The sequence below is a fragment of the Megalobrama amblycephala genome, linkage group LG23, assembly GCF_018812025.1.
Source record: "Megalobrama amblycephala isolate DHTTF-2021 linkage group LG23, ASM1881202v1, whole genome shotgun sequence".
Classification (NCBI taxonomy): Eukaryota; Metazoa; Chordata; class Actinopteri; order Cypriniformes; family Xenocyprididae; genus Megalobrama; species Megalobrama amblycephala.
In genome coordinates, this window is record NC_063066.1 from 2004854 (window position 1) to 2030191 (window position 25338).

Consider the following 25338-nt stretch of genomic DNA (forward strand, 5'->3'; position numbering starts at 1 on the left):
AGGGACTAGCACTTCATGAGGGATGATACAATGAAATTTAGGCTAGTCTATAGGGGAGAGTGGGGTAAGATGAGCCAGGGGGTAAGTTGACCCACCCCTGTATCTTGGCGACCGTACCATTTTATTGTCATGTGACCATATATTTTAAAACCAGCCATCATTTCTGCCAGACTGTGAAAAGGAGAAGCACATGGGAGGAGTGGAGTCACTTATTTAACTTAACTTAAACTGTTTTTGGCTTGTCAAAGTAAAATTTTAACATAACAGATGTAACGGATGTTTCATCAAAGCAAATTTGTCCAGGTCTAAAGCTATTTATGATGCATATTGGTGATTTAGCAACGTATAAAACCATGCAAGCTAAATATTATTCTGAATTGATGAGCTAGATTGTTTTTCCTAAAATGTTAGCTATGGGGCAAAGTGAGCCAAATGCTGTGGGGTAAATTGAGCCAGTGTTTTAACTTACCCCACCATAAGGCAATGAATTTAGGTTAAATCTGAAGTATAAACTGGTGTCATTTCAATGTAATATTACGCAACTGGTTTAGTTTATCTTTATTTTCGAGTTTATTTAATAGGAACAGTGTACAAGTACACCAAATCCTTCTCTGATACGAACCAGAAGATGTTTAATCATATATATATATCTTTCCACCTGTAGTCTCTAATGGCCTAAGTCAAGTCAAGTCAAGTCACCTTTATTTATATAGCGCTTTTTACAATGCAGATTGTGTCAAAGCAGCTTTACATTGATAACTGGTACATAATTTTGGCTGCACAGCAGCTCTTCAAGAATAGTGTCAATGCAGGCAGATCAAAGCACTGTTGAATAAATGTCAAGAATAATGTTGAATATCAAATGTCAAGTCAAATGTCAAGTGTCCCCGACTAAGCAAGCCAAAGGCGACAGCGGCAAGGAACCCAAACTCCAACAGGTGACATCTAACATGGTCGACATTGCAGAAAAACTTCCTTTTGACTAAAATGTTTATTAGTTTCAGTGTCATTTATTCATTCTTATTTAGTTTTTATTTAATTTTATTCAACAAACTCTCTGTTTAGTCTGTTTATGGGAAGGTTACACCTTTGATGTTCAACATATTGTTTCAGAAATGCAAACAATTAAACATAATGAAATTTCAACTTAATTTGCTTGGTTTTATGTTGTTTAATTTAGCTTTTTTTTGATTATTAAATTAGTTTTTCAAATAGGTATTATCTTTAAAATTTCACATGGGTTTGTTTCAAATTCAGTTGGTCAGTTTACACCCACCTACTGACTCGGCTCAACTTACCCCTAACCTGGGGTAAATTGAGCCAGAGGAACACTTTTTTATAAGAAGCCATATTTTTAGAACCCTTCGTCATAGATGTATTCTAATCATTTAAAATGACAGGAAACATCCTGAAATTACTTTTAAATACTTTCATTGTACTTCTGCCGACCCTTATCTTGAGGACCACATAAGTAAAAAATGGCTCATCTTACCCCACTCTCCCCTAAGCTTATCGGTATGGAGTAACTTGTGAATTCACAAAACTGATGATATACCTTTTAAAGTTTTAATTTCGTTCTCTCTATAATATTCCGATGTTTCTGATCCATCATGTGTTTAGCAGGAACACACAGTCATCATGAAAGAGAACTGAAAGCACTTTCACACTCGACTGAACTACAGTCTGAACTGCAACACAGAGATTTCACAGTCTCTCTGGGGCTTCACGAACAACTAAACCAAAGCAGACAGGGTACGTTTTTTCTGTTTATTTATTCAATAACAGCACATATTTTTAATATGTGCATCTTTATTTTCGTTTGATTAGAGTAGTTGTTTTTAGCCGTGTAGCTAACTCACAGCAGGCTAATGTTTACATCCGAGAAACTGGAGCTTCTGCGCTTTAACTGCAGGATAGTTTAAGGATTTGCTTTAATAACATATACTATGATATTATGTAATGAAAAAGTTTAAGTTTGAAGTTCGTAGCAGTTGTGAAAGGCGAGTAATATGCAGTTAGTCGATAAATGTATTAGTTTCGGAAGCACTGAGCTGGTACAGCATAAGAAATTCACATTATTAACATTATAGTTTATGTCTAAAAGCCTTAGTTACTACAGTAAACCTGTGATAACTTATTAAGCATTTGCTGCGACTGTTGTCAAACATTAACCATGAGTTATTGGACGCACTGTGGCGATAGCAGTTTTCAGACGTCATGAATGTGATATAATCATAAATCATCATGTTATTAATATATATATATATATATATATATATATATATATATATATATATATATATATATATTCCTTTATATCAGAATTCACATGCTGTTGTTTAGAATCTATGCCATCACTGCACATGATGCAGATCCCATAATCATTTATTATGTTTTTACTGTAGTAGGGTCAATGTTTTGAGGGGTCTTTTTTTTTTGTCCAAAGGCCTTAATAATAATAAAAAACAAAGATATGTTATCTAAAGTGTGTGAGGTAGTACAACTAGATCTCTTTTATTGAATCCAAAAGGTTTAATTATATTTTGCTACATATAAAAGATTGTCAAAAGGTTTAACTGTCCAAATACAGCCATTTCATTTGTGATTAAAATATCTTAAAATGTAATAAATGTATATATTTTTTATTCTGGCATGATTTTATAACATCATATATCAACATAGTGCAAAATGGTATTAAAATTATGTGTAGAAGTCGTTGCTTTGTTATGAGAAAGAATGTCCGGAAAAATGAATTTCATTGATGTCATTCGGAGTAACCGATATAAAGGGAGCATTTTGGATCAAGTCATGTGATCAATATCATGTGACAGGATGTGACATCATTCAGACACCTGCAAAGGACCACATGGTCATGAAGCAAAGTAACTAACTCTCTCTTAACTATTTGAAAAATTCATGTTTTCTCTTGATCATACGCATGTCCCGAAACATCAGGTCATTCGGTGCAACCGCTATAAAACATGGAAAATGTTGTAATATTTTAAAAACTTGTACTAAATATAAAATGTTTGATTGTCCTTTTGCTAGATATCAGCCTGTTAGCATTGTTTGAAAATATCATCATTCGGTGTAACCAAAAGTGTCATTCGGTAAAACCGAAATTTTAGTTAAACTGAATGACTTTTTGGTGACAAATTTAGTAAAAATTGTCAAAATCAGTGTTAATTGATTATAAAAACCACATAATCTCATTGTTAACACTTAATAAAACTTCAAAATTAATTATATCTCCATTATGTTTTTTTTTTTACACTTTTAAAAACCTTATTCATCAGTGACCCAGTAATAAGAAAAGGACTATGGTATTTTGACAAACAATTGTACAATTTTCTAAGAGGCACCAGCATCTCAGTTTCTTTTTATCTTTGTATGCAAGCTGGTTTCACTTTCAGGGCATTAAAGGTAAAAGTACTGAGAAGTAAAAATGAAAACAATGCACAAACTGCCTAAACTAGTCTTTCAAGTCACCTGATTTTACCTTTTTTAAATCATTTAACCATAGGCTGCATCCGAAAACCTAGGTAGCTGTCTTGCTGCCTCGCTGTCTTATAAGAGAATGATTTGTACGGCAGCGTTTGTGCATGAAGGCACCTCACGAAATTGATTTCGGACAGACTTCTGAGGCAGCGTAACAGTTTAATGATCTACAGCAATATAGCGCGAGCTTTGGTGAGAACTAAACAAATATTTAATTATTACAGTAGTAATTTCTCGATAGAAATGATAGCAAAATTGAAATATGTTGGTCAAAATCGTACATTTATACACAAACTGAGCAGCAAACACAACTTTCGGATGCCATCTTTGTTTTTCTAGCTCAACTGTCACAGTATGGAAAGCACAGGATTGTGGGATATCAAAGGCAGCTAAGGATACATCTATGCTTCCTTCAAAAATTGATCAGACTTAAACTTGAACAATAGCCTTTAAATTTAATTAAAATGCATATAATAGGGTCACTGACGAATAAGGTTTTTAAAAGTGTAAAAAAACCCATAATGGAGATATAATTAATTTAGAAGTTTTATTAAGTGTTGACAATGAGATTATGTGGTTTTTATAATCAATTAACACTGATTTTGTCATTTTTTACAAAAATTGTCACCAAAAAGTAATTCAGTTTAACCAAAATTTCGGTTTTACCGAATGATGATATTTTCAAACAATGCTAACCGGCTGATATCTAACAAAAGGACAATCAAACATTTAATATTTAGTACAAGTTTTTTAAATATTACATCATTTTCCATGTTTTATAGCGGTTGCACCAAATGACCTGATGTTTCGGGACATGCGTATGATCAAGAGAAAACATGAATTTATCAAATAGTTAAGAGAGAGTTAGTTACTTTACTTCATGATCATGTGGTCCTTTGCAGGTGTCTGAATGATGTCACATGATATTGATCACATGACTTGATCCAAAATGGTCCCTTTATATCGGTTACTCCGAATGACATCAATGAAATTAATTTTTCCAGACATTCTTTCTCATAACAAAGCAACGACTTCTACACATAATTTTAATACAATTTTGCACTATGTTGATATATAACAACAATATTTAATTCAAATGCCCATTTAATCTTTAAAAATTTGGCCACTTTGTTACAATAGAAATGCTACAGCCAGTGTAATTTCTTAAACAAGAACATGTGGACATCAAACATGCAAACTCAGAGTGAAGGATTAAACTTTTCTTTTGAAATCATAATGAACAGTTCGCATATTTAGACACATATTGATGTATTCTCCTGTGTTGGCGTAGTTTATTCATGATTTACGTTACAAATCTTGTGAAATGGCACATGTTGTTTATGCATCTACCCCCTGGTGATCACTCTTCATTTCCGTTATTACATGAACGGTGCCAGAAGTGAAAGTGAAACAAACAGCAAGAGATCTGCTCCATATGGCGACCAGCAGGAGTAAGACGAGTCTCAGAGAAGATCTGACATGTGCCATCTGCTTTGAGCTCTTCAAAGAGCCCGTGATGCTGGGCTGCATGCATCACTTCTGCAGGAGATGCATCGTGTCGTACTGGAAGACTGTCAGGAGTCCTGTGTCCTGCCCGCAGTGCAGACAAGAGTTTCCCAACAAAAGCTTTCAGACCAACTACTTAGTAGCCGGTCTGGTGGAGAAGGTCAGGGCCAGCTCCACGCCCGGATCCCTCAAGTATCTGGAGGTGGGTTTCTCTTCACAGTCTGGTGAAGGCAAGTCTCATCATGACCGTCTTTTACTTTCAACTTCACGTTCCCACATCAGGAGAAGTAAAGAAACAAAGAGAGCATATCAGCGGTGTCAGCATTAAATAACAAGTTCTGTTTTTCCATAAACATTTCTTCAAAATGCCCTTCCTCATTTTTGAGATATAAAGGTCTGGAAAACCTCATAATTTTTTTTTTGGTTTGTTTGTTTAAAAATCACAAGACTTAAAGTAATCATGTCATGTGAGTTGTGTAAATTTCCAACACACCATAAATGGACTTTGTATCATCTGATATTTCTTTTTGGATTATTTTCATTTCATAAAAAAGCACAATGGCAGTTGTCATTGGCCAAATTTTTTTTTTAGTTTACTCACCAGACTTTAGACGTACAGAAATAAATGTTAACTTTAAAGGGTTAGTTCACCCAAAAATGAAAATAATGTCATTTATTACTCACCCTCATGTCATTTTAGACCTTCATTCATCTTCAGAACACAAATTAAGATATTTTTGATGAAATCTGCATAGCCAGCAATGACATTTCCTCTCTCAAGATCCATTAATGTACTAAAAACATATTTAAATCAGTTCATGTGAGTACAGTGGTTCAATATTAATATTATAAAGCCACGAGAATATTTTTGGTGCTCCAAAATAACGACTTATTTAGTGATGGCCGATTTCGGAGCGTTACGAATCTTTTGTGTCGAATCATGATTCGGAGCGCCAAAGTCACGTGATTTCAGCAGTTTGACACGTGATGCGAATCATGATTCGACACAAAAGATTCATAACTCTCTGAAGCTTCCTGAAGCAGTGTTTTGAAATCGGCCATCACTATATAAGTCGTTATTTTGTTTTTTTGGCGCACCAAAAATATTCTCGTGGCTTTATAATATTAATATTGAACCACTGTACTCACATGAACTGATTTAAATATGTTTTTAGTACATTAATGGATCTTGAGAGAGGAAATGTCATTGCTGGCTATGCAGATTTCATCAAAAATATCTTAATTTGTGTTCTGAAGATGAATGAAGGTCTAAAACGACATGAGGGTGAGTAATAAATTACATTATTTTCATTTTTGGGTGAACTAACCCTTTAAATCAAATAAGATTTTCTTCACAATATGACAGATTTTAATGAAAATACAGTCATGTGATAGCATTTGAAAGTATAACTTTTAAGAAACATCAGTCAATCATGCATTTTTTATGACAGAACTTTAGTAATCACAGCGGCAACCATGTATGAATGAAGATTTATGAATGTATATTTGCCATATTAGAGAATTACGAGCTGATAGTGATGCTTGAGACATTATTGGTCAATAATACTCATAAAATAATACTAAGCCTGCTATTAAATATATAAAACGATAAGGTCTCACATGTTGTTGTTTGTTTCGACTCTTTGATTGGTAGAAGCAGTAGTTCTGTAATGTAGTTTTTCCACCAAGAATTTTGCTGTTAAACACTATTATTTAAAAAAATAATTTATTTGCAGACTGACGGCTTGAACAGAAGCAAATGAAATCGATTAAAAACCTTGTAGTTCACAGTAGTCCTGTCTTAAAGTTGTATTAGTTATTGTTAAAAATCAATTTCCCTATGGAGAAAATGAATGTGTTTTTACTTCCAGAACCCGACTGTTGTGCTCCGTTGTTGACTGATGACTCCCGGTTAGACCAGAAAATGCAATTTTGGAAAGGGCTTGCCATTTCTCAGTGAATGTCTGTGAAAATCTGTTTTGATTTTCTCTAATACTGTCTGTGTTTACCAATTGCTCTTTTTTAGAAGCAATTAAAGGACCATCTAGAATCGCAGTGCTCCATGAAAGAGGCCTACGTCTCGATGATCCGTGAAGACAAAGACCAGATGGAGAAAATAAGAGTAGGTCTATCTTTAAAAGAGAAAAATCACAATGTGACCCTTCCGGCAAACACACAACTCTCCCTTTCCTCCCCTCAGAAAATAGGAGCTGAGCTGCAGGGGCGAGTGCACGGCGACTTCCAGGCTCTGCATCACTTCCTGCGGGTGGAGGAGGAAGCCATGATGGAGGAGCTGAAGAGGGAGCAGGAGGAGCTGCTGCAGGGGCTGGAGCGACATCTGGAGGCCCTACAGGTGGCCATCAGAGACGTGGAGCAGAACATCAACACGCTTCGACAGACGGCCAGCTGCGCAGACCAATCCGTACTTGTGGAGGTGATTATAATGATGCTTTCCATTTGTAATGCTGCTGCTGCATATCCATTTGTCAAAGAACTAATATTTGCAATATTAATGTCATATTTACACAAGAAACCAGAGTGCTGGTTGTCAGAATGAGTTATTAGTGAAGTGTGGCTACAGCCAGAGTCTCATATATATTTCACACAACAGGAGAAAAATCGATTCTACAGTGATTTGAGCATGTGCTGTTAATTATCAGACAGATGGTTTGCTTTGGCTGTGCTCTTGCTGGCTTCTGTAGTCGAGTCAGTGAAATAACCTGTTCTGTTCTGTTTCCTTCCTCCGCAGCTCCCAGAATTGAATTCCAGGTGAGTAGCAATTAAAAACTGCTATTTATTTTTACCATTGTTTATATACCTAATCATGTTCCTTGTAAAATCTCTAATTCAAGGTGATTTCAATTAAAATTAATACTAGTTTTCGGTACCAATTTTATTGCAAACCTGTTTTTTTAGCTATTTAAGATAACAAATATTAAAATATAGCTGCTAGCAACAATTCAGGGGCCAAGCACAACATAAGCAAACAAGAAAGCTAGCAGCAGACCAATAATGTCATAATGCATTATGATAGCAACTGAGACAAAGACGCTGCATGTCAATTTTGAAGTCAGTCAGACCAACGGTACTGTAGTTAGAGCCAATTTCATGTTTTGTTCAATTATAGCACCACCATTTTTTGTGTGCTCTCAGAGTGTCCAATTTGGTGAAAATATCTCATTTCGTTTAGGAGTTATAAACATTTATATGTATGAACAAAAAAAATACCCACACCTGACTTTTTTTGCCACTTACTATCAAAATTTTGACATTTGGCCATTAGTGTATAGCCAATGACCTTCGAAGATATTGGTGAAAGTTGTTTTAATGCTAAATCACAACGTTGCACAAACCATAAGGTGAAACCTAGCATGTTTGGTAATGTTGGACTTGGCAAGGAGTCAACCACATCCAAAGTTATAAGCATGTTAATAATTTTTTCACCACTAGGTGGCGCTGGTCTAAAACTTCTCAGACGCCTTCAGGACACTGTGCCGATGACCTATACCAAGTTTCGTAATGATACGTTCATGCATTCGTAAAATACAGCATTCAAAATTCAAAATGGTCGACGCCCAAAATGGCCAATATTGGAAAATTGGATATCATTTGACTCTGCGTGCTGCCCCGAATCTTAAGATTTTTGGACAAATTGTTCATAAGTTATAAGCAAAAATAGCCATTTATGTATCTCCAGACCAGTAGGTGGCGCTGCAGATGAGCGTGATCCCCCCCCCCCCCCCCCAAACCAGTTAGCGTAAATCCCGCCCTGGAGCCGTTTCCAAACATTTCATTGGCCATGTCAATCACAATAACGATTGCCTACCCAACCCTGATCCCTAAAACTACCCATCACTGTAGCCTCAGCCAATGAAATTGGGATTTCCGCCGAACCGTTTGGGAAAAAAAATCACGCTTGTGATGACGTACCAAGATACAGCCTTGCATATATTTATGCAAGCGCTAGGTAAAATTCATTCGAAAACGGTTTGACAAAACGACTTGAATTCCGTAACTTTTAGTGAAATTTGGACAGTTGGTGGCGCTAGAGGCATTCAAAATCGGTTTGGTTAATTTTGGGACTGTCCTCTATCTGTGTGCCAAATTTCACAACTTTTTACCATACGGTTCTATAGACTCGAGAGCGGAAGAAGAACATTAATGATTACAATTGCTGCTTACTCACCTTCGGTGCTTGGCCTCTAATTAAAGGAGTTAATTATAAATACTTAGAATAATAATCATTTTAATTAAACTTTGGCATTTTGAGTGGTATATAGTGCATTAGTGCCCACACACTTTTTTTTTTTTAGCAGTGCTGGTTCCAGAAGTATTTTTTCCATTTATTTCTCCCATAGGGATTTAAATATCGTCTCCTCGTCTATGAGGAGAATCATAACATTACAAAGTTTGATTTGATGCAAAAACGTATTTGAAAATCAAACAAAAATACAAAGGTACAAGACTGTGTACTTAACAGCTTTAGTGAGGGAAAGAACTACAATCCCATGAAGCATTGCGAACGACATAATCATATTAAAAATGGTGAAATATGAAACTACTCATTTAAAAATGTTGATTAGATTGATTAGTTTGTTGAAAATATCCATATGCAAGAATTTTGAGTGCATTTTGCTTGTTTCATCTCTCTTGATTGGTGGAATTTTCAGTACAGCATCATGGGAAATGTAGTTTAAATGTAGTAGAAGCAAATATCATTGATTAACAACCCAGTATCTCACAGAAACTAACTGTTTATAAATTATCATTCAAAATTTGTTTCCCTATGGAGAAAATAAATGGCGTTTTTACTTCCAGAACTCGACTGTTGCGCTCTATTGAGCGTATTCTGTCTAACTCAAACACCTCTGATTGGTCGCCGTGTTCACGCTCACAACAGACACGTCTGTGATTGGTCAAAACTGTACACAAATAGGGTACTGAACTGACTTTATGGAGCATGTCTTATGGAGGAGTCTTCCATCTGTGTATTTTAAGATTTTTACTGTTCTTTATTATTATTATTAAACCCTGATATCTCCAGATCGCCTCTGCAAGAGCTGAAGATCAACCTGAATACTTTCAGAAGCAAACGCATTGCTCCTCTTCAGTACACTATGTGGAGAAAAATGTTTCAACATTTGAATCCAGGTAATTATCCACCATATACTTAATCAGCAGTGACTATACGATCTTTAATATTTGTGAGCTCAGTATAGAAGGCACAGAATTGGAGGAATGGCTGGAGGTGGTTATTATCCGCTGTAACAGATGGTGTTGTAGCGACTGTATGAACCCCGCAGGATTCAGTGATTTGTTGAAGCAGCCTTCACAGCTTTTCGTTTACATAAAAATGTAGGGTTACACCCTTATCAGGAAATGATGAAAATCTGCAGTCGTCTGACTGACTGTTCCACTGATTTCAGTGTGTTTCCGTCTGTCAGAGTTTTAAAACTCACAGATCAGTATAAAACAATTGTAGTTTCTGGTATATTTCATACTTTTATAGCACATATCTGTATACAGATTTCACTATGATTCTGGTTCGTTTTATTGAAGGAAATCTAAATTTTGGTTTTGTGGATTTTAGTTCATATCTGTGAGGCAAATTATGCTTGTGTACTCTTAAAGGGGTCCTTGATTATGATTTGACTTTTTTAATTTAGTTAGTGTGTAATGTTGCTGTTTGATCATAAACAACATCTGCAAAGTTACAACGCTCAAAGTTCAATGCAAAGGGAGATATTTTCTTTTACGAAAATCACTTTTTAAACGGCTGGTAGGGACTACAACGAGCTTCTTCCTGGGTTAGTGACATCACAAACCCTAACATTTACATAAACCCCGCCCCTGAGAACACACAACAAAGGGGGCGGGGCCATGTTGGGCTGCTTTAGAGAAGAGGAAGAGTTGTTGTTGACATGCCGTCATTTTACGCCAAACGAGGGTCAATTCAACACAAAAGATGAACATGACGGCACATGCTAGTGGATGAGTTGAATCAACTCCACAGCAACTACATCAATTTATCCACTAACCATTCAGAAACGTCTAAAAGTTGTAACTTCTTCCTGAGTCTCTCCATCAGTTTGAACAATGTAAGGCTGAACACTTTCGTCATTTTGGCTGCGTGAGATTCTCCAGCTTTGTTGTTGTTGAGCTGTTAAAGCTCCGCCCTCTTCTGGAAAGGGGGCGGGAGCAGCAGCTCATTTGCATTTAAAGGGACACACACAAAAACGGTGTGTTTTTGCTCACACCCAAATAGAGGCAAATTTGACAAGCTATAATAAATGATCTATTTAAAATGTCTGAATTATTCTAAAACACTCATGAATGAATCATGGCTGTCAATAATATGACTAGCAATAGTACGTTGCAAATCATGGTTCACAAACTTAATTAAAGGTTATTAATATGATTGATATGTCCACATACAGTATGTCGCTCAAGTCTTCAATTATTCCTTACAAGAAATAGATGAAAATGATGATTAATGACCTGTGGTTCAGTGAATAAGTGAAGAAACACTACAGCCAGTTCATTAATCAGTTTTGAACATCATATAAAGTCAGTGGAGAAAAGCCCCGCCCACAAGTGATGGGATTGGTCACATTTGTGATGTAGGAAACGGCCGTTTTTGAGATTCACTGCAGTTTTAAGGAGAACATACTCATCAATGGTGTTAACTAATACATTTGCATATGGTTTGTCTTAAAGTATATTAAAAACACCATATAGATGTTAAACAACATTAAACACTTTGTCATTTTCAAGATCTGAGATAAATGATCAATTGTTGCTTTCATTAAGGCTTTTAAAGTCACTCATTTTAATATAGTAAAAAACACATAAGTGCCTGAGATCAGGACAAAGACACTGATTAACATGGAGAGACACCTGGTTAGAGATTAATTTGTTCGCAACACCATTCATGCTGTGTGTTTTGTGTTGCGTTTAACCAGCGAGGACAAGTTGAGCAGAAGAATGAAGGCAATCAAGAACCATTGACGTGTCTGAATGAAATCCTTTTCATCAAACCGTCCTGAATAGGAATTTAATTTTCTACCTTAAATGTTTCAAAATCAATGCAAGTGTGTCTTTTCTTCCCAGGCCCAGCACCGTTGATATTTGATGAGGACACGGCTCATCCCAGTCTACAGCTTTCCAGGAACAAAACCCAAGTGATTGAGAGTGATAAAATGATCGGTTACACGTGCGACGGCAAGCGCTTCCTCCAGTGTGTCAACATTCTTGCGACGGAGGGCTTCCAGTCAGGCAGACATTACTGGGAGGTGAACGTGAGTAACAACCCTAAATGGGATCTGGGTGTTGCTCTGGAGTCAGTGAACCGTCGGGTCCGAGTCAAGCTGTGTCCGGAGAACGGGTACTGGACCCTGCGGCTGCGGAACGGCAGTCGGTACTCGGCCGGCACGCAGCCCTGGACGCCGCTGACCGTGACCGGCTCACCCGGCAGGATTGGGGTTTTCCTGGATTGTGAGGAAAGGAAAGTGTCTTTTTATAATGCGGATAACATGGCACTGCTATATTCCTTCTCCAGTGGGCCGAGAGGAAAAGCATTCCCCTTTTTCAGCACGTGCCTCAGTGAACGCGGTCAGAAAGCCCAGGCCATCCGCATCCTGCACTTCCCCTTCGAGTGGGAGATGTAAAGCATGTTCAAGAGCCTGCAGGCTAGAATGAGCCTCTGATTTTTACAGGTTTTCCATGAACACTTTTCATCACTTTACACGCGTTGGGGCCGTGCAGCTCTCATGACACTAATCAGAAGGACCACAGACGATTCTGAATTGGTTTTTGTGCCAGATGTTGATCCTAGAGATCAGATTTTGCATGACTTTACATGTTGATTAATAAAAGAAACATCATCTGGATTTTTTTTTTTTTTTTTTAGCTTTTTAATTTTATTTACTGTTTTTGAATTTAATTTTATAGAATCTTGACATTAAGCGAGGCTAATGTCTCAAAAATGCTGCAAAAATTATTTTGGCCTGTCTGGTAAGCAAGTGCTTTTATTTTATTTGTTTTTGTTTTGTTTTGTTTTGTTTTGTTTTGTTTTGTTTTGTTTTGTTTTGTTTTATTTTATTTTATTCAGACAAAATTCTATAGCCTGTCTGGTAAGCAAATGATTTTATTTTATTTTGACAAAATTATTTAGCCTGTCTGGTAAGTAATTGCTATTTTATTTTATTTTATTTTATTTTATTTTATTTTATTTTATTTTATTTTATTTTATTTTATTTTATTTTATTTTATTTTATTTTATTTTATTTTATTTTATTTTATTTTATTCAGACAAAATTCTATAGCCTGTCGAGTAGGAAAGTGCTTTACTATTTTATTTTATTTTATTTTATTTTATTTTATTTTATTTTATTCTGACAAAATTCTTTAGCCTGTCTGGTAAGCAAATGATTTTATTTTATTTTATTTAGACAAAATTATTTAGCTTGTCTGGTAAGCAAGTGCTTTTATTTTGTTTTGTTTTGTTTTTTGTTTTGTTTTGTTTTGTTTTGTTTTGTTTTGTTTTGTTTTGTTTTATTTTATTCAGACAAAATTCTTTAGCCTGTCTGGTATGCAAGTGCTTTTATTATTTTATTTTATTTTATTTTATTTTATTTTATTTTATTTTATTTTATTTTATTTTATTTTATTCTGACAAAATTCTTTAGCTTCTCTGCTAAGTAATTGCTATTTTATTTTATTTTATTTTATTTTATACAGACAAAATTCTCTAGCGTGCCTGGTAAGCAAGTGCTTTGATTTGATTTGATTTTTTTCTTCCTCTTTTTTGGGAATTAGAAATGCTGAAGAAATGGTAAGTTAAAACTGTACAATGTAAATCAGTCCAGCCTTTTATCTGATTCTGCAAAAATATCACCACAGCATTCTGTGACATGCATATTGCTCAATATTCTTTTCATCGTTGCCTTTATAGATATGTACAGAAGGTAATTATAGATATTACAAACTAATTAAAATACTTTGTTCTTTCCAGTGGGTTGTCCAGTCGTTTTCCCTTTCATCATTGAAAAATTGCACATGCCTCTGATTCCTGCTACATCAGTAGTCAGCGTTGGTTTTCTCTGTAGTCTGTGTAGCTGGTTCTGTCCATCATTGTGTCAAGGCAGGAAGATGTTTAGTTCTGATGAATGTCTCGCTCTTCCTTCCTCTGTAATGCAAAACAAGCACTCTGTTCTGTTATACAGGCACCTTGATATGAATGCATATCCGTTGCACAGCATATAAAACTTGCATGCCACAACGCAACATTCACCTGCAATTACATCTCATATTTAAATTGGAAGGGTGAACAAATGCAGTTAGTTCATAAAGCGTGTGTTTGGGGGGGGATCGGGTGGGGTGGCATCCCGGATGCAGAAAATAGCAAGGATGGGGCTGCCATTATCTGTCGGAGCAGGCAAAGTGCATCAACATCCTCTTTCCTCCTGCCTCCTGCAAGGGGTCACACAAACAGAATAAGAGTCCGGCTGCCCTCAAACTACATTATTGCTGCCTTGGGACTGGGCTTCGGGGGTGTTTCGGCTGCTGGAAATAAGAGTCAGTGTTCAGCCCTCCTCCACTGGGTCAGGTTGCCTTTAAACACACTGAACAGCCATGATTTAAACAGCCTATTAACATTCCAGCCCTCTGACTGAAGTGGCCGTTGCTTTCCTTTCTAAAGTTGGACATGTTTGTTTAGTAAAGTGTATAGTGTAGTGAAATAAAGTTGACACATTTTAATGGATTTTAGACACACTATTAACTACAAGTAACTTTGCAACTACAAGTCACTGCAAAAAATGCTTTTCTTACTAAGTATTTTTGTCTTGTTTCAAGTCCAAATATATAAAAATTCTTAAATCCAGATGTTTTACTAGATACATAAAATGACATATATATATATATATATATATATATATATACATACTACATTGCTCAATATTATTTTTATCGTTCTCAACTACATTATAATTACAATTATATATATATATATATATATATATATATATATTTTTTTTTTTTTTTTCAAGCAAAATAATCCAAATTGAAAACAAGACTATATCTTATTTTTGGTTTGAAATAAGATTATTTTGCTTACCCCATTGGCAGATTATTTAGCTTGTTTTAAGGAAAAACTCACTTAATTTTGACTTATTTTTCCTGAAAACAAGAAAATAAGTTTTACTTGTCTAGAAAATGCTTCTTGATCTAAGATCTTTAAGATATTTTGACTAGAAACAAGACAAAAACTCGTATGAACAGCATTTTTTGCAGTGATTATTTTCTTACACCATTGGCAGATAATTTTGCTTATTTTAAGAAGTATTTTGTCCAAAAAACAAGCAAAATACAAGTAAAACAAGTAAAATGTCATAAATGTCTTATGACATTTCACTTTTCTATTAAAAGCATCTGGATTTAAGAACTTTTTAGACTTTGCAACTACACTTCACTTTGCAACTACATTGCAACTATAAGTCACTTTGCAACTACATTATAATTACAAGTAACTTTGCAACTACATTACAACTATAAGTCACTTTGCAACTACATTGCAACTACATATCACTGCAACTACATTGCAACTACAAGTCACTGCGACTACACTGCAAGTACAAGTCACTTTGCAACTACAAGCAAAAACTATATATACAGAAAGACGGTTCACTCCTATTAGTTATGAATGGGAGAAACTGCAACGCACAATATGACAGAATACGTCCCACCTTCTAAGTAAAAGAGCCAATCGCTGATTGGTAAAGTCATTGCATCACTGCAGCTGCCGTTAGAAGATCCGGTTCCCATAGAAACCCGAGACTCTCGCTTAGGACTGCATATGCGCATTTGGCTGGTCTAGCCTGAAAAATAAGTTTGTTTTTTTAATGCCATTTGAGCATAAGAAACAACATTATGGGACAGTTCATGTCAGATTTTGTTGCTGATTTGAAATATTTAATTGTGAATTCACAAAGCAGTTTTTGAGATTTCAGGATTCCCCCATTCAAATAGATAGGACTTGGTCTTGGATGCCCAAAATAGCTGCCCGGAGGTGTTGCAAATATGGCCGCTAAGTGAACAGATTTTCATTGAAAGGGACTTTGCTACAAGTCACTTTGAAACTACAAGTAACTTTGCAATTACATTTGCAACTACAATTAACTTTGCCACTATATTTGAAACTACAAGTAAAGTAACTGCAACTACATTGCAACTACAAGTAACTTTGCGACTACATTTGCAACTACAAGTAACTTTGCGAATACATTTGCAACAAGTAAATTAACTGCAACTATATTGCAACTACAAGTAACTTTGCGACTATAATTGCAACTACAAGTAAATTAACTGCAACTATATTGCAACTACAAGCAACTTTGCAACTAAATTGCAACTACAAGTAACTTTGCGACTACATTTGCAACTACAAGTAAATTAACTGCAACTATATTGCAACTACAAGCAACTTTGCAACTAAATTGCAACTACAAGTAACTTTGCGACTACATTTGCAACTACAAGTAAATTAACTGCAACTATAGCAACTACAAGCAACTTTGCAACTACATTGCAACTACAAGTAACTTTGCGACTACAAGTAAATTAACTGCAACTATATTGCAACTACAAGCAACTTTGCAACTACATTGCAACTACAAGTAACTTTGCGACTACATTTGCAACTACAAGTAACTTTGCAACTACATTTGTGACTACAAGTAAAGTAACTGCAACTACATTGCAACAACAAGTAACTTTGCGGCTACCTTTGCAACTACAAGTAAATTAACCGCAACTACATTGCAACTACAAGTAACTTGGCAACTAACTCTCATTACAGTATCATTAGACTCTAGATTGTTAGGTTAGTCAGTGGAATGTGTGTTGGGGAGCATCAAAATAAAATGTAACTTATGTTTGTACTATAATGTTTTTATCTACATGTTGAACATGAGTGTATAATAAAGACATTCTTTTCAGCTCAGAGAAATGTTGCAAGATTTAACATTGAATTGCAGGTACAAATACAGCATCTCAACATTATCATAGGTTACTGAAAGTCTAATTTTCATTAGTCCACAAATGGTGTCCCACTAAAGTGGAAAAGTGCGCATTTGCCATTAAACTGAAGCTCCACAGTTCATCTGACCACAGAGCTCATAACTGCTGCAATGTCTGTAAATGTATGCAGGCCATTCATTGGGTTGTATCTTGTTCTTGGCAGTGTTGTTAGGTCCTGGTGGCGAGTGACATGCTCTCATTTCCTTCTGATGAGCGGGAGAGCGGAGTAATGTGTTTCCTGACCCCAGGATGTGGAAGAAGAAACCGTGGCACTTCAAGGTCTAGTCCTTGAGCTGGACTATAGAGAGCACGGCAAGAGGAAATGCTGCACTTTTCATGTGGATACCGGAAAAGGTCAATAATAATAATAATAATTGTCAGTACTTTTGATAGCTCTGTTTGGTAGTTTAGTGACCACCCAGCACAATACAGCCTGTAAGTCTGGATCATTATTTTACTTCACACAGTTTTGTTCATGGGTTGTCAAAGCAACACATTGACATTTCTCTATAATGTGTTTATAGCGTCTCCCAAGTGACAGATGGTTCATATTTAAGTCCTGTAGAGTTTGATTGCACATGCAAACTTAAATGTCAGTAACTAAAAGTTAAAGAGCTTATTGATTTTGCTATCTCACTTCTTCCCTGCTGTCAATGAGTCTATCAGAACAGACCTGCCGTCTATTTTTGGATTGCAACCCGCCAGCTAAGAGCCGCTGTTAAAAGCGTTGAGTCATAACTACTAATTACAACCTGTTCCAGTACACAATCTGCATTCAAATAGAAATCAAGGCTTATTTATTTGCTGTTTACCATATTTTTCCATCCAAAGTATTTTAAAACACTTAAACTATATAGGAACGATCCCTCTGGAGTGATGCAGGGTTAAATGTTCTGCTGAAGGGAGTAACGATAGTGGAACAGAATTTTTATAATGTCATTTTGTTCATATAGATAGAATTATTGCCATTAAACTCGACTGATTAAGCAAACACCCGTCTGCCAGTCATGAATACAGCTGTTAAAGATTCATTAGCCAGTGGCGTAGTGTATGTACACGTGCCAGGTAACATTATGACTGAAGAATCCCCTGACCCTTCATAACATTCACACTAATGAACGCTTCAAGAGCCAAATCAAACATAAAGCATGCCTGTGAAAACACACACACACACACACACACACTTGCTGCCCGTCACTGCACTCTAAAAAGTGCTGGGTTAAAAACAACTCAAATTGGGTTGAAAATGGACAAACTCAGCGATTGGTTTCTTTTAACCCAGCGGTTAGGTTAAATGTTTGATCAACATGCTGGGTAGTTTTATTCACTGGGTTAAAACATTGAAACCGCTGGGTTAAAACAACCCAATTGCTGGGATAAAACAACCCAATCGCTGGGTTAAAATAACCCATTCGCTGAGTTAAAACAACCCAATCGCTGGGTTAAAACAACCATTCGCTGGGTTAAAACAACCCAATCGCTGGGTTAAAACAACCATTCGCTGGGTTAAAACAACCCAATCACTGGGTTAAAACATCCCAATCGCTGGGTTAAAACAGCACAATTGCTGGGCTAAAACAACCCATTCGCTAAGTTAAAACAACCCAATCGCTGGGTTAAAACAACCCAATCGCTGGGTTAAAACAGCCCAATCACTGGGTTAAAACATCCCAATCGCTAGGTTAAAACAAACCAATCACTGGGTTAAAACATCCCAATTGATAGGTTAAAACATCACATTCACTGGGTTAAAACATTGAAACCGCTGGGTTAAAACAACTCATTCACTGGGTTAAAACAAACCAATCGCTGGGTTAAAACATCCCAATCGCTGGGTTAAAACAGCACAATGCTGGGTTAAAACAACCCATTCGCTGAGTTAAAACATCCCAATCGCTGAGTTAAAACAACCCAATCGCTGGGTTAAAACAACCCATTCGCTGAGTTAAAACAACCCAATCGCTGGGTTAAAACAACCCATTCGCTGAGTTAAAACATCCCAATCGCTGAGTTAAAACAACCCAATCGCTGGGTTAAAACAACCCATTCGCTGAGTTAAAACAACCCATTCGCTGAGTTAAAACATCCCAATCGCTGGGTTAAAACATCCCAATCGCTAGGCTAAAACAACCCATTCACTGAGTTAAAACATTGAAACCGCTGGGTTAAAACAACTCATTCACTGGGTTAAAACATCCCAATCGCTGGGTTAAAACAGCACAATTGCTGGGCTAAAACAACCCATTCGCTGAGTTAAAACAACCCAATCGCTGGGTTAAAACAACCATTCGCTGGGTTAAAACAACCCAATCGCTGGGTTAAAACAGCCCAATCACTGGGTTAAAACATCCCAATCGCTAGGTTAAAACAAACCAATCACTGGGTTAAAACATCCCAATTGCTGGGTTAAAACATCACATTCACTGGGTTAAAACATTGAAACCGCTGGGTTAAAACAACTCATTCACTGGGTTAAAACAAACCAATCGCTGGGTTAAAACAGCACAATGCTGGGTTAAAACAACCCATTCGCTGAGTTAAAACATCCCAATCGCTGAGTTAAAACAACCCAATCGCTGGGTTAAAACAGCCCAATCACTGGGTTAAAACATCCCAATCGCTAGGTTAAAACAAACCAATCACTGGGTTAAAACATCCCAATCGCTAGGTTAAAACAAACCAATCACTGGGTTAAAACATCCCAATTGATAGGTTAAAACATCACATTCACTGGGTTAAAACATTGAAACCGCTGGGTTAAAACAACTCATTCACTGGGTTAAAACAAACCAATCGCTGGGTTAAAACATCCCAATCGCTGGGTTAAAACAGCACAATGCTGGGTTAAAACAACCCATTCGCTGAGTTAAAACATCCCAATCGCTGAGTTAAAACAACCCAATCGCTGGGTTAAAACAACCCATTCGCTGAGTTAAAACAACCCAATCGCTGGGTTAAAACAACCCATTCGCTGAGTTAAAACATCCCAATCGCTGAGTTAAAACAACCCAATCGCTGGGTTAAAACAACCCATTCGCTGAGTTAAAACAACCCATTCGCTGAGTTAAAACATCCCAATCGCTGGGTTAAAACATCCCAATCGCTAGGCTAAAACAACCCATTCACTGAGTTAAAACATTGAAACCGCTGGGTTAAAACAACTCATTCACTGGGTTAAAACATCCCAATCGCTGGGTTAAAACAGCACAATTGCTGGGCTAAAACAACCCATTCGCTGAGTTAAAACAACCCAATCGCTGGGTTAAAACAACCATTCGCTGGGTTAAAACAACCCAATCGCTGGGTTAAAACAGCCCAATCACTGGGTTAAAACATCCCAATCGCTAGGTTAAAACAAACCAATCACTGGGTTAAAACATCCCAATTGCTGGGTTAAAACATCACATTCACTGGGTTAAAACATTGAAACCGCTGGGTTAAAACAACTCATTCACTGGGTTAAAACAAACCAATCGCTGGGTTAAAACAGCACAATGCTGGGTTAAAACAACCCATTCGCTGAGTTAAAACATCCCAATCGCTGAGTTAAAACAACCCAATCGCTGGGTTAAAACAACCCATTCGCTGAGTTAAAACATCCCAATCGCTGAGTTAAAACAACCCAATCGCTGGGTTAAAACAACCCATTCGCTGAGTTAAAACATCCCAATCGCTGGGTTAAAACATCCCAATCGCTGGGTTAAAACATCCCAATCGCTAGGCTAAAACAACCAATTCGCTGAGTTAAAACATTGAAACCGCTGGGTTAAAACAACTCATTCACTGGGTTAAAACAAACCAATTGCTGGGTTAAAACATCCCAATCGCTGGGTTAAAACAGCACAATGCTGGGTTAAAACAACCCATTCGCTGAGTTAAAACAACCCAATCGCTGGGTTAAAACAACCCAATCGCTGGGTTAAAACAACCATTCGCTGGGTTAAAACATCCCAATCGCTAGGCTTAATATCACACCTGGACTTATAGGGGCAATTGTAGATGTAGCTTATTCATATCAGTGCAAATATACTCCTGAAACCAACCATTTTTATTTAGACACCCTCAATCAACTGCTGTCAGAAAAAAATCCAGGATTTCAGGACTTCAAACAGTGGCATTTACGCTCTCCATGATATTAACACAAAACACATGTCCACTACAGTGGACACAAATGAACTGCTGGTCACTGTGGTCGAATGCTTGATCAGTTTAAACAGGTCCAGACACTTTATGTGACACTTCAGACTGGGGAGGAACAGCATTAGTTCATGAAGCAAAGGAGGCAGATGAGTGAGTCAGAGGAAAAGGAAATGATTGTAAATCCATTCAGAACTTCAGGATTCTCTTTTCAACAGGAAAAAGAGCGTTTTATTCCCGTCGTCCTGTGGCACATCCTCTTTGAGAGACGCTTCTTTGGGTTTCACCTGAATCTGAGGTGCTTCTGCTCGCTTTATTAAATGACATCGGAAGACGCGCAGGTTTGCTAGAATATCTAAAACCCCGGAGGACTGGAAACCTGGAAATGAAGAGAGATTGTACGCTTTTCTGTCGGATTTGGATTGGGATTCCCTTCTTCTCAGGTGAGATTAACGCATGTTCGATAAAACAGCCTACCAGAACGCTAAAATGCAGAAAAACATCATGAACAACGAAGCTGTCAAAACTGCGAGCGCGCGCGAAAGTTCGTGATGTTTGAATCTTGTAGAAAACTGTGAAAGTTTGTCGATGCGCTTCTTGTTAACGTTGTAAAATGTTGGTTCAGTTCTGTATTACTCATGCAAAAGTTTTTGTATGTGTATTAACTCCTTCCTGGCTAATCATAAGCAAATTACACATGTCCAAATTTGCACAGTAATTTACAGAAATAATGCATTGACTACATGATCTAAATCAGGCTAGTTGTGTCTTGCGTGGGGATTTACTGAAATTGATTTGTGAGTTTTGCTTCTTCATTTGTTCCTGAATTGAGCATGACTGGTCTTCAGTTTGGCTTTGCATAATTATTTACCATTTTAACGCAATGCAATCAATGTCTAGTTTTGATGGATTGAGATGTATCACTAGAGGGAGCCTCGTCTTTATTCTTGCCTGGTCATTGAAAGTAATTAAGTTGTACAAGCTTAATGCACATTCTTTTTGAGCAATGCTTCCTTTCCTTTGTGCCTTCTTACAGATGCAATATCATGTTTTCATATTGACTTTAATCTTCATGGCATTTGCTGGTGTTTTCTGTTATCGATATCTTGCATATTTTTTTGCTGTGGTATTTCTTATGTACACAGTTTTATTCCAGCAGAACACCTCTGAAACCAGAGCCTCGGTCAGGGGGTACGGCATCAGCCAATCATAATACTGAGCTGTTTGAGACTCAGAAATCCCTGTTTCATGGTAGAAGTTCCCAGATAAAGACATACTCGAGAGCTTCGGTCAGCACAGGTGTCATATAGAGAGATCGGAAAGTCTGGAAAACTCACTCCTCCAGAGCGTTGCCAGGTTGCATATTAAACAGAGAAGACTCTGGCAGAAGGATGCGTGGAATCTACAGAACTCCACCTATAGATGTCTGCATTAAAATGAAAACCACATGGCAGTTTGTGACCCTGTGTTTGGCTGCTCTGTCATAACAAGTGCCGTTTCTCTGCTAAAGTCCAAACTGTTTTAAGCAGGATGCTTTTTAAAGGTTGATTTCGAGAGCAGAACTGTTATCAATCAACTGCATTTGAAGATCTGACATTTGCATTAGGATGCAGGTTTATTATGTAAAGTTGTTGGCCGCAAAACCGACTTGAAGACAGTATCTGTAGTGTCTCGTATAACGGAAAGTAATTACTCTCTGGAGATTCCCGTGATTAAACTCCATTGCTGTGTTGGCAGAACAAATATCTCATCATCAGCTCTCCAGAATGTTTGTAATATGAAATATGACTGGAGCTGAACTCTATAAAGGTGTAATTGTAAAACCATATTTCAAAATTTTGATGTCAAGATCTCATTTTTAGGCATGTGTTTCACATTAGATGTGCTAATTGTGCAGGTTGGGGTTTGACATGTCAGTGTTTTATTAGTACTCTGATCATCCTGGCTATGGGAGCAATAAAATTAATAATGTAGCATCACTATTGTTCATATTTAGGATTTTTGCTATGAACAATCCCCAAACTTTCAGTTCTAAACTTCTGTAAATTTGGTGCTTTACAGACATGCATGATAAATCATGTGACTATTCATTTTCTGAACTGCCTGACTTGTGGGTTTTGCCTGGACATAATCACCATTATATAATCATTATATAGACTTATATAGATTTTGGTTGCATCAGTTGTTTTGGGGCCATTATTGGTTTTCATGCAATTTTCCAAAAATTGTGAGAGTTGGGTGAAAAAAAAGAAAAACTTTATTGTAGCTTGTCAAACACTAAAATATGAAATACATGAGAACTTATGATATTCAAGACTTGAAGTTTATGCAAATCTGCACCATACATCAGAGGCTGTTTACACTAAACACAAACAGCAATAAATACCACTTACTCTAAGTATAAAAGGTTCAATAACGTGACGGGTTATTTTTTTTGTCCAAAGGCCTTAATAATATAAATAAAACAAAAGATAAGACATCCAAACTATGTAAGGTAGTACAACTAGATCTCTTTTATTGAATCCAAAAGCTTTTAATTATATTTTGCTACAGATAAAGGATTTTAACGATTTTGAAGTGTCAAAAGGTCATTCGGTTTAACCGCCGAAAGGCCGTTTTCATTTGTGATTAAAATATCTTTAAATGTAATAAATGTATATATTTTTTTATTCTGGCATGATTTTATAACATCATATATCAACATAGTGCAAAATGGTGTTAAATTATGTGTAGAAGTCGTTACTTTGTTATGAGAAATAATGTCTGGAAAAATGAATTTCATTGATGTCATTCGGAGTAACCGATATAAAGGGACCATTTTGGATCAAGTCATGTGGTCAATATCATGTGACAGGATGTGACATCATTCAGACACCTGCAAAGGACCACATGGTCATGAAGCAAAGTAACTAACTCTCTTTTAACCATTTGAAAAATTCATGTTTTCTCTTGTTCATACGCATGTCCCGAAACATCAGGTCATTCGGTGCAACCGCTATAAAACATGGAAAATGATGTAATATTTTAAAAACTTGTACTAAATATAAAATGTTTGATTGTCATTTTGTTAGATATCAGTCTGTTAGCATTGTTTGAAAATATCGTCATTCGGTGTAACCAAAAGTGTCATTCGGTAAAACCGAAATTTTGGTGACAAATTTTGTTAAAAAAAAATCAGTGTTAATTGATTATAAAAACCACATCATTTCATTGTTAACACTTAATAAAACTTAATAATTAATTAAATCTCCATTATGTTTTTTTTACACTTTAAAAACCTTATTCGTCAATGACCCAAATAATGTTAGATACTATTTAGTTGTAGTTATTTTCATCTCAGTGTGCAAATAGTCGCTACAAGTATGACAAGAAACATCAATTTTTTTATTTTGTGTCTGTTCAGATGATTTTGAACAAAAATATGTTGTTCAAACTGACCCTTAACACAATACAAATAGTTTTGAAATAATAAAATTTCTCACATATTTTAGATTTTTTAAATCTCTGACGAGCTACAATAGAGGTTTTCTCTTTTTACACGAAGTGTTGATTTTTGGCAAATTGCATGGATCCCAATGGGGGGTCAGTTTGACCTCAACGCAACAGGAGGGTTAAATTTCTTCAGAAAGTATCAAAATCTACTTTTACTCTCTTTGTCTGTTGAAACAGGCTTATTTAATTTCATCACGAGGATGGAACATACAGCGCACTCCCTCAAATAATCCATTCTATTCATAACACACAGTAAATGTTCAAATAAATATTTAGGTATTTAAGGGCTACAGAATTATTTTCTTTATTTTCTCATGCAATCACTTCTGTTATATCACTTACTATACAAGCAGAATTCTCTAATAGACTTTCAGTCTGTTTCTTGGTTTGTGTTTAAAGGGCTTGTCATCAGGTTATATACTGTGTTTTCACTTTAGATTGAGATCCTTCTTGAGGGCCTCAGCGGAGGAAAACGTGAAGCTTATTGGTTTAAGCGCAGAGTTGCCATAATTGGAATGAGCTCCATGGCCTGTGGCAATATTTCATGCTGCACTGTGAGGCGTTACAAGTGTTAGATTTCTTTGGTCAGTGATATGGCATTGGAGGTCAGAGAGGGTTCGTGGGAAA

At 36.4% G+C, this 25338-nt stretch overlaps 2 protein-coding genes across 3 annotated transcripts in view; both read left to right on the top strand.

Moving 5' to 3' along the window:
* The first annotated feature begins 1463 nt into the window (after window positions 1-1463).
* Window positions 1464-14016, top strand: trim105 (tripartite motif containing 105). The gene is made up of 8 exons (XM_048176898.1): window positions 1464-1515; window positions 1621-1752; window positions 4896-5206; window positions 7031-7126; window positions 7205-7438; window positions 7754-7773; window positions 10049-10155; window positions 12115-14016. Exons 1-8 carry the CDS (start codon window positions 1479-1481, stop codon window positions 12669-12671), a joined length of 1494 nt encoding a protein of 497 aa, XP_048032855.1. The 5' UTR covers window positions 1464-1478; the 3' UTR covers window positions 12672-14016.
* Window positions 14017-21239: 7223 nt separating this feature from the next.
* flt4 (fms related receptor tyrosine kinase 4) overlaps window positions 21240-25338 on the top strand; it is a 49010-nt gene continuing 44911 nt past the window's right edge. The window contains exon 1 of one of the 2 annotated variants that reach the window (XM_048176541.1): window positions 21240-21662. In XM_048176541.1, coding sequence (XP_048032498.1) covers window positions 21605-21662 — 58 coding nt within the window. In that variant the 5' untranslated portion in view covers window positions 21240-21604. The remainder of the gene's footprint in view (window positions 21663-25338) is intronic. The other variant, XM_048176539.1, reaches the window with a different exon arrangement.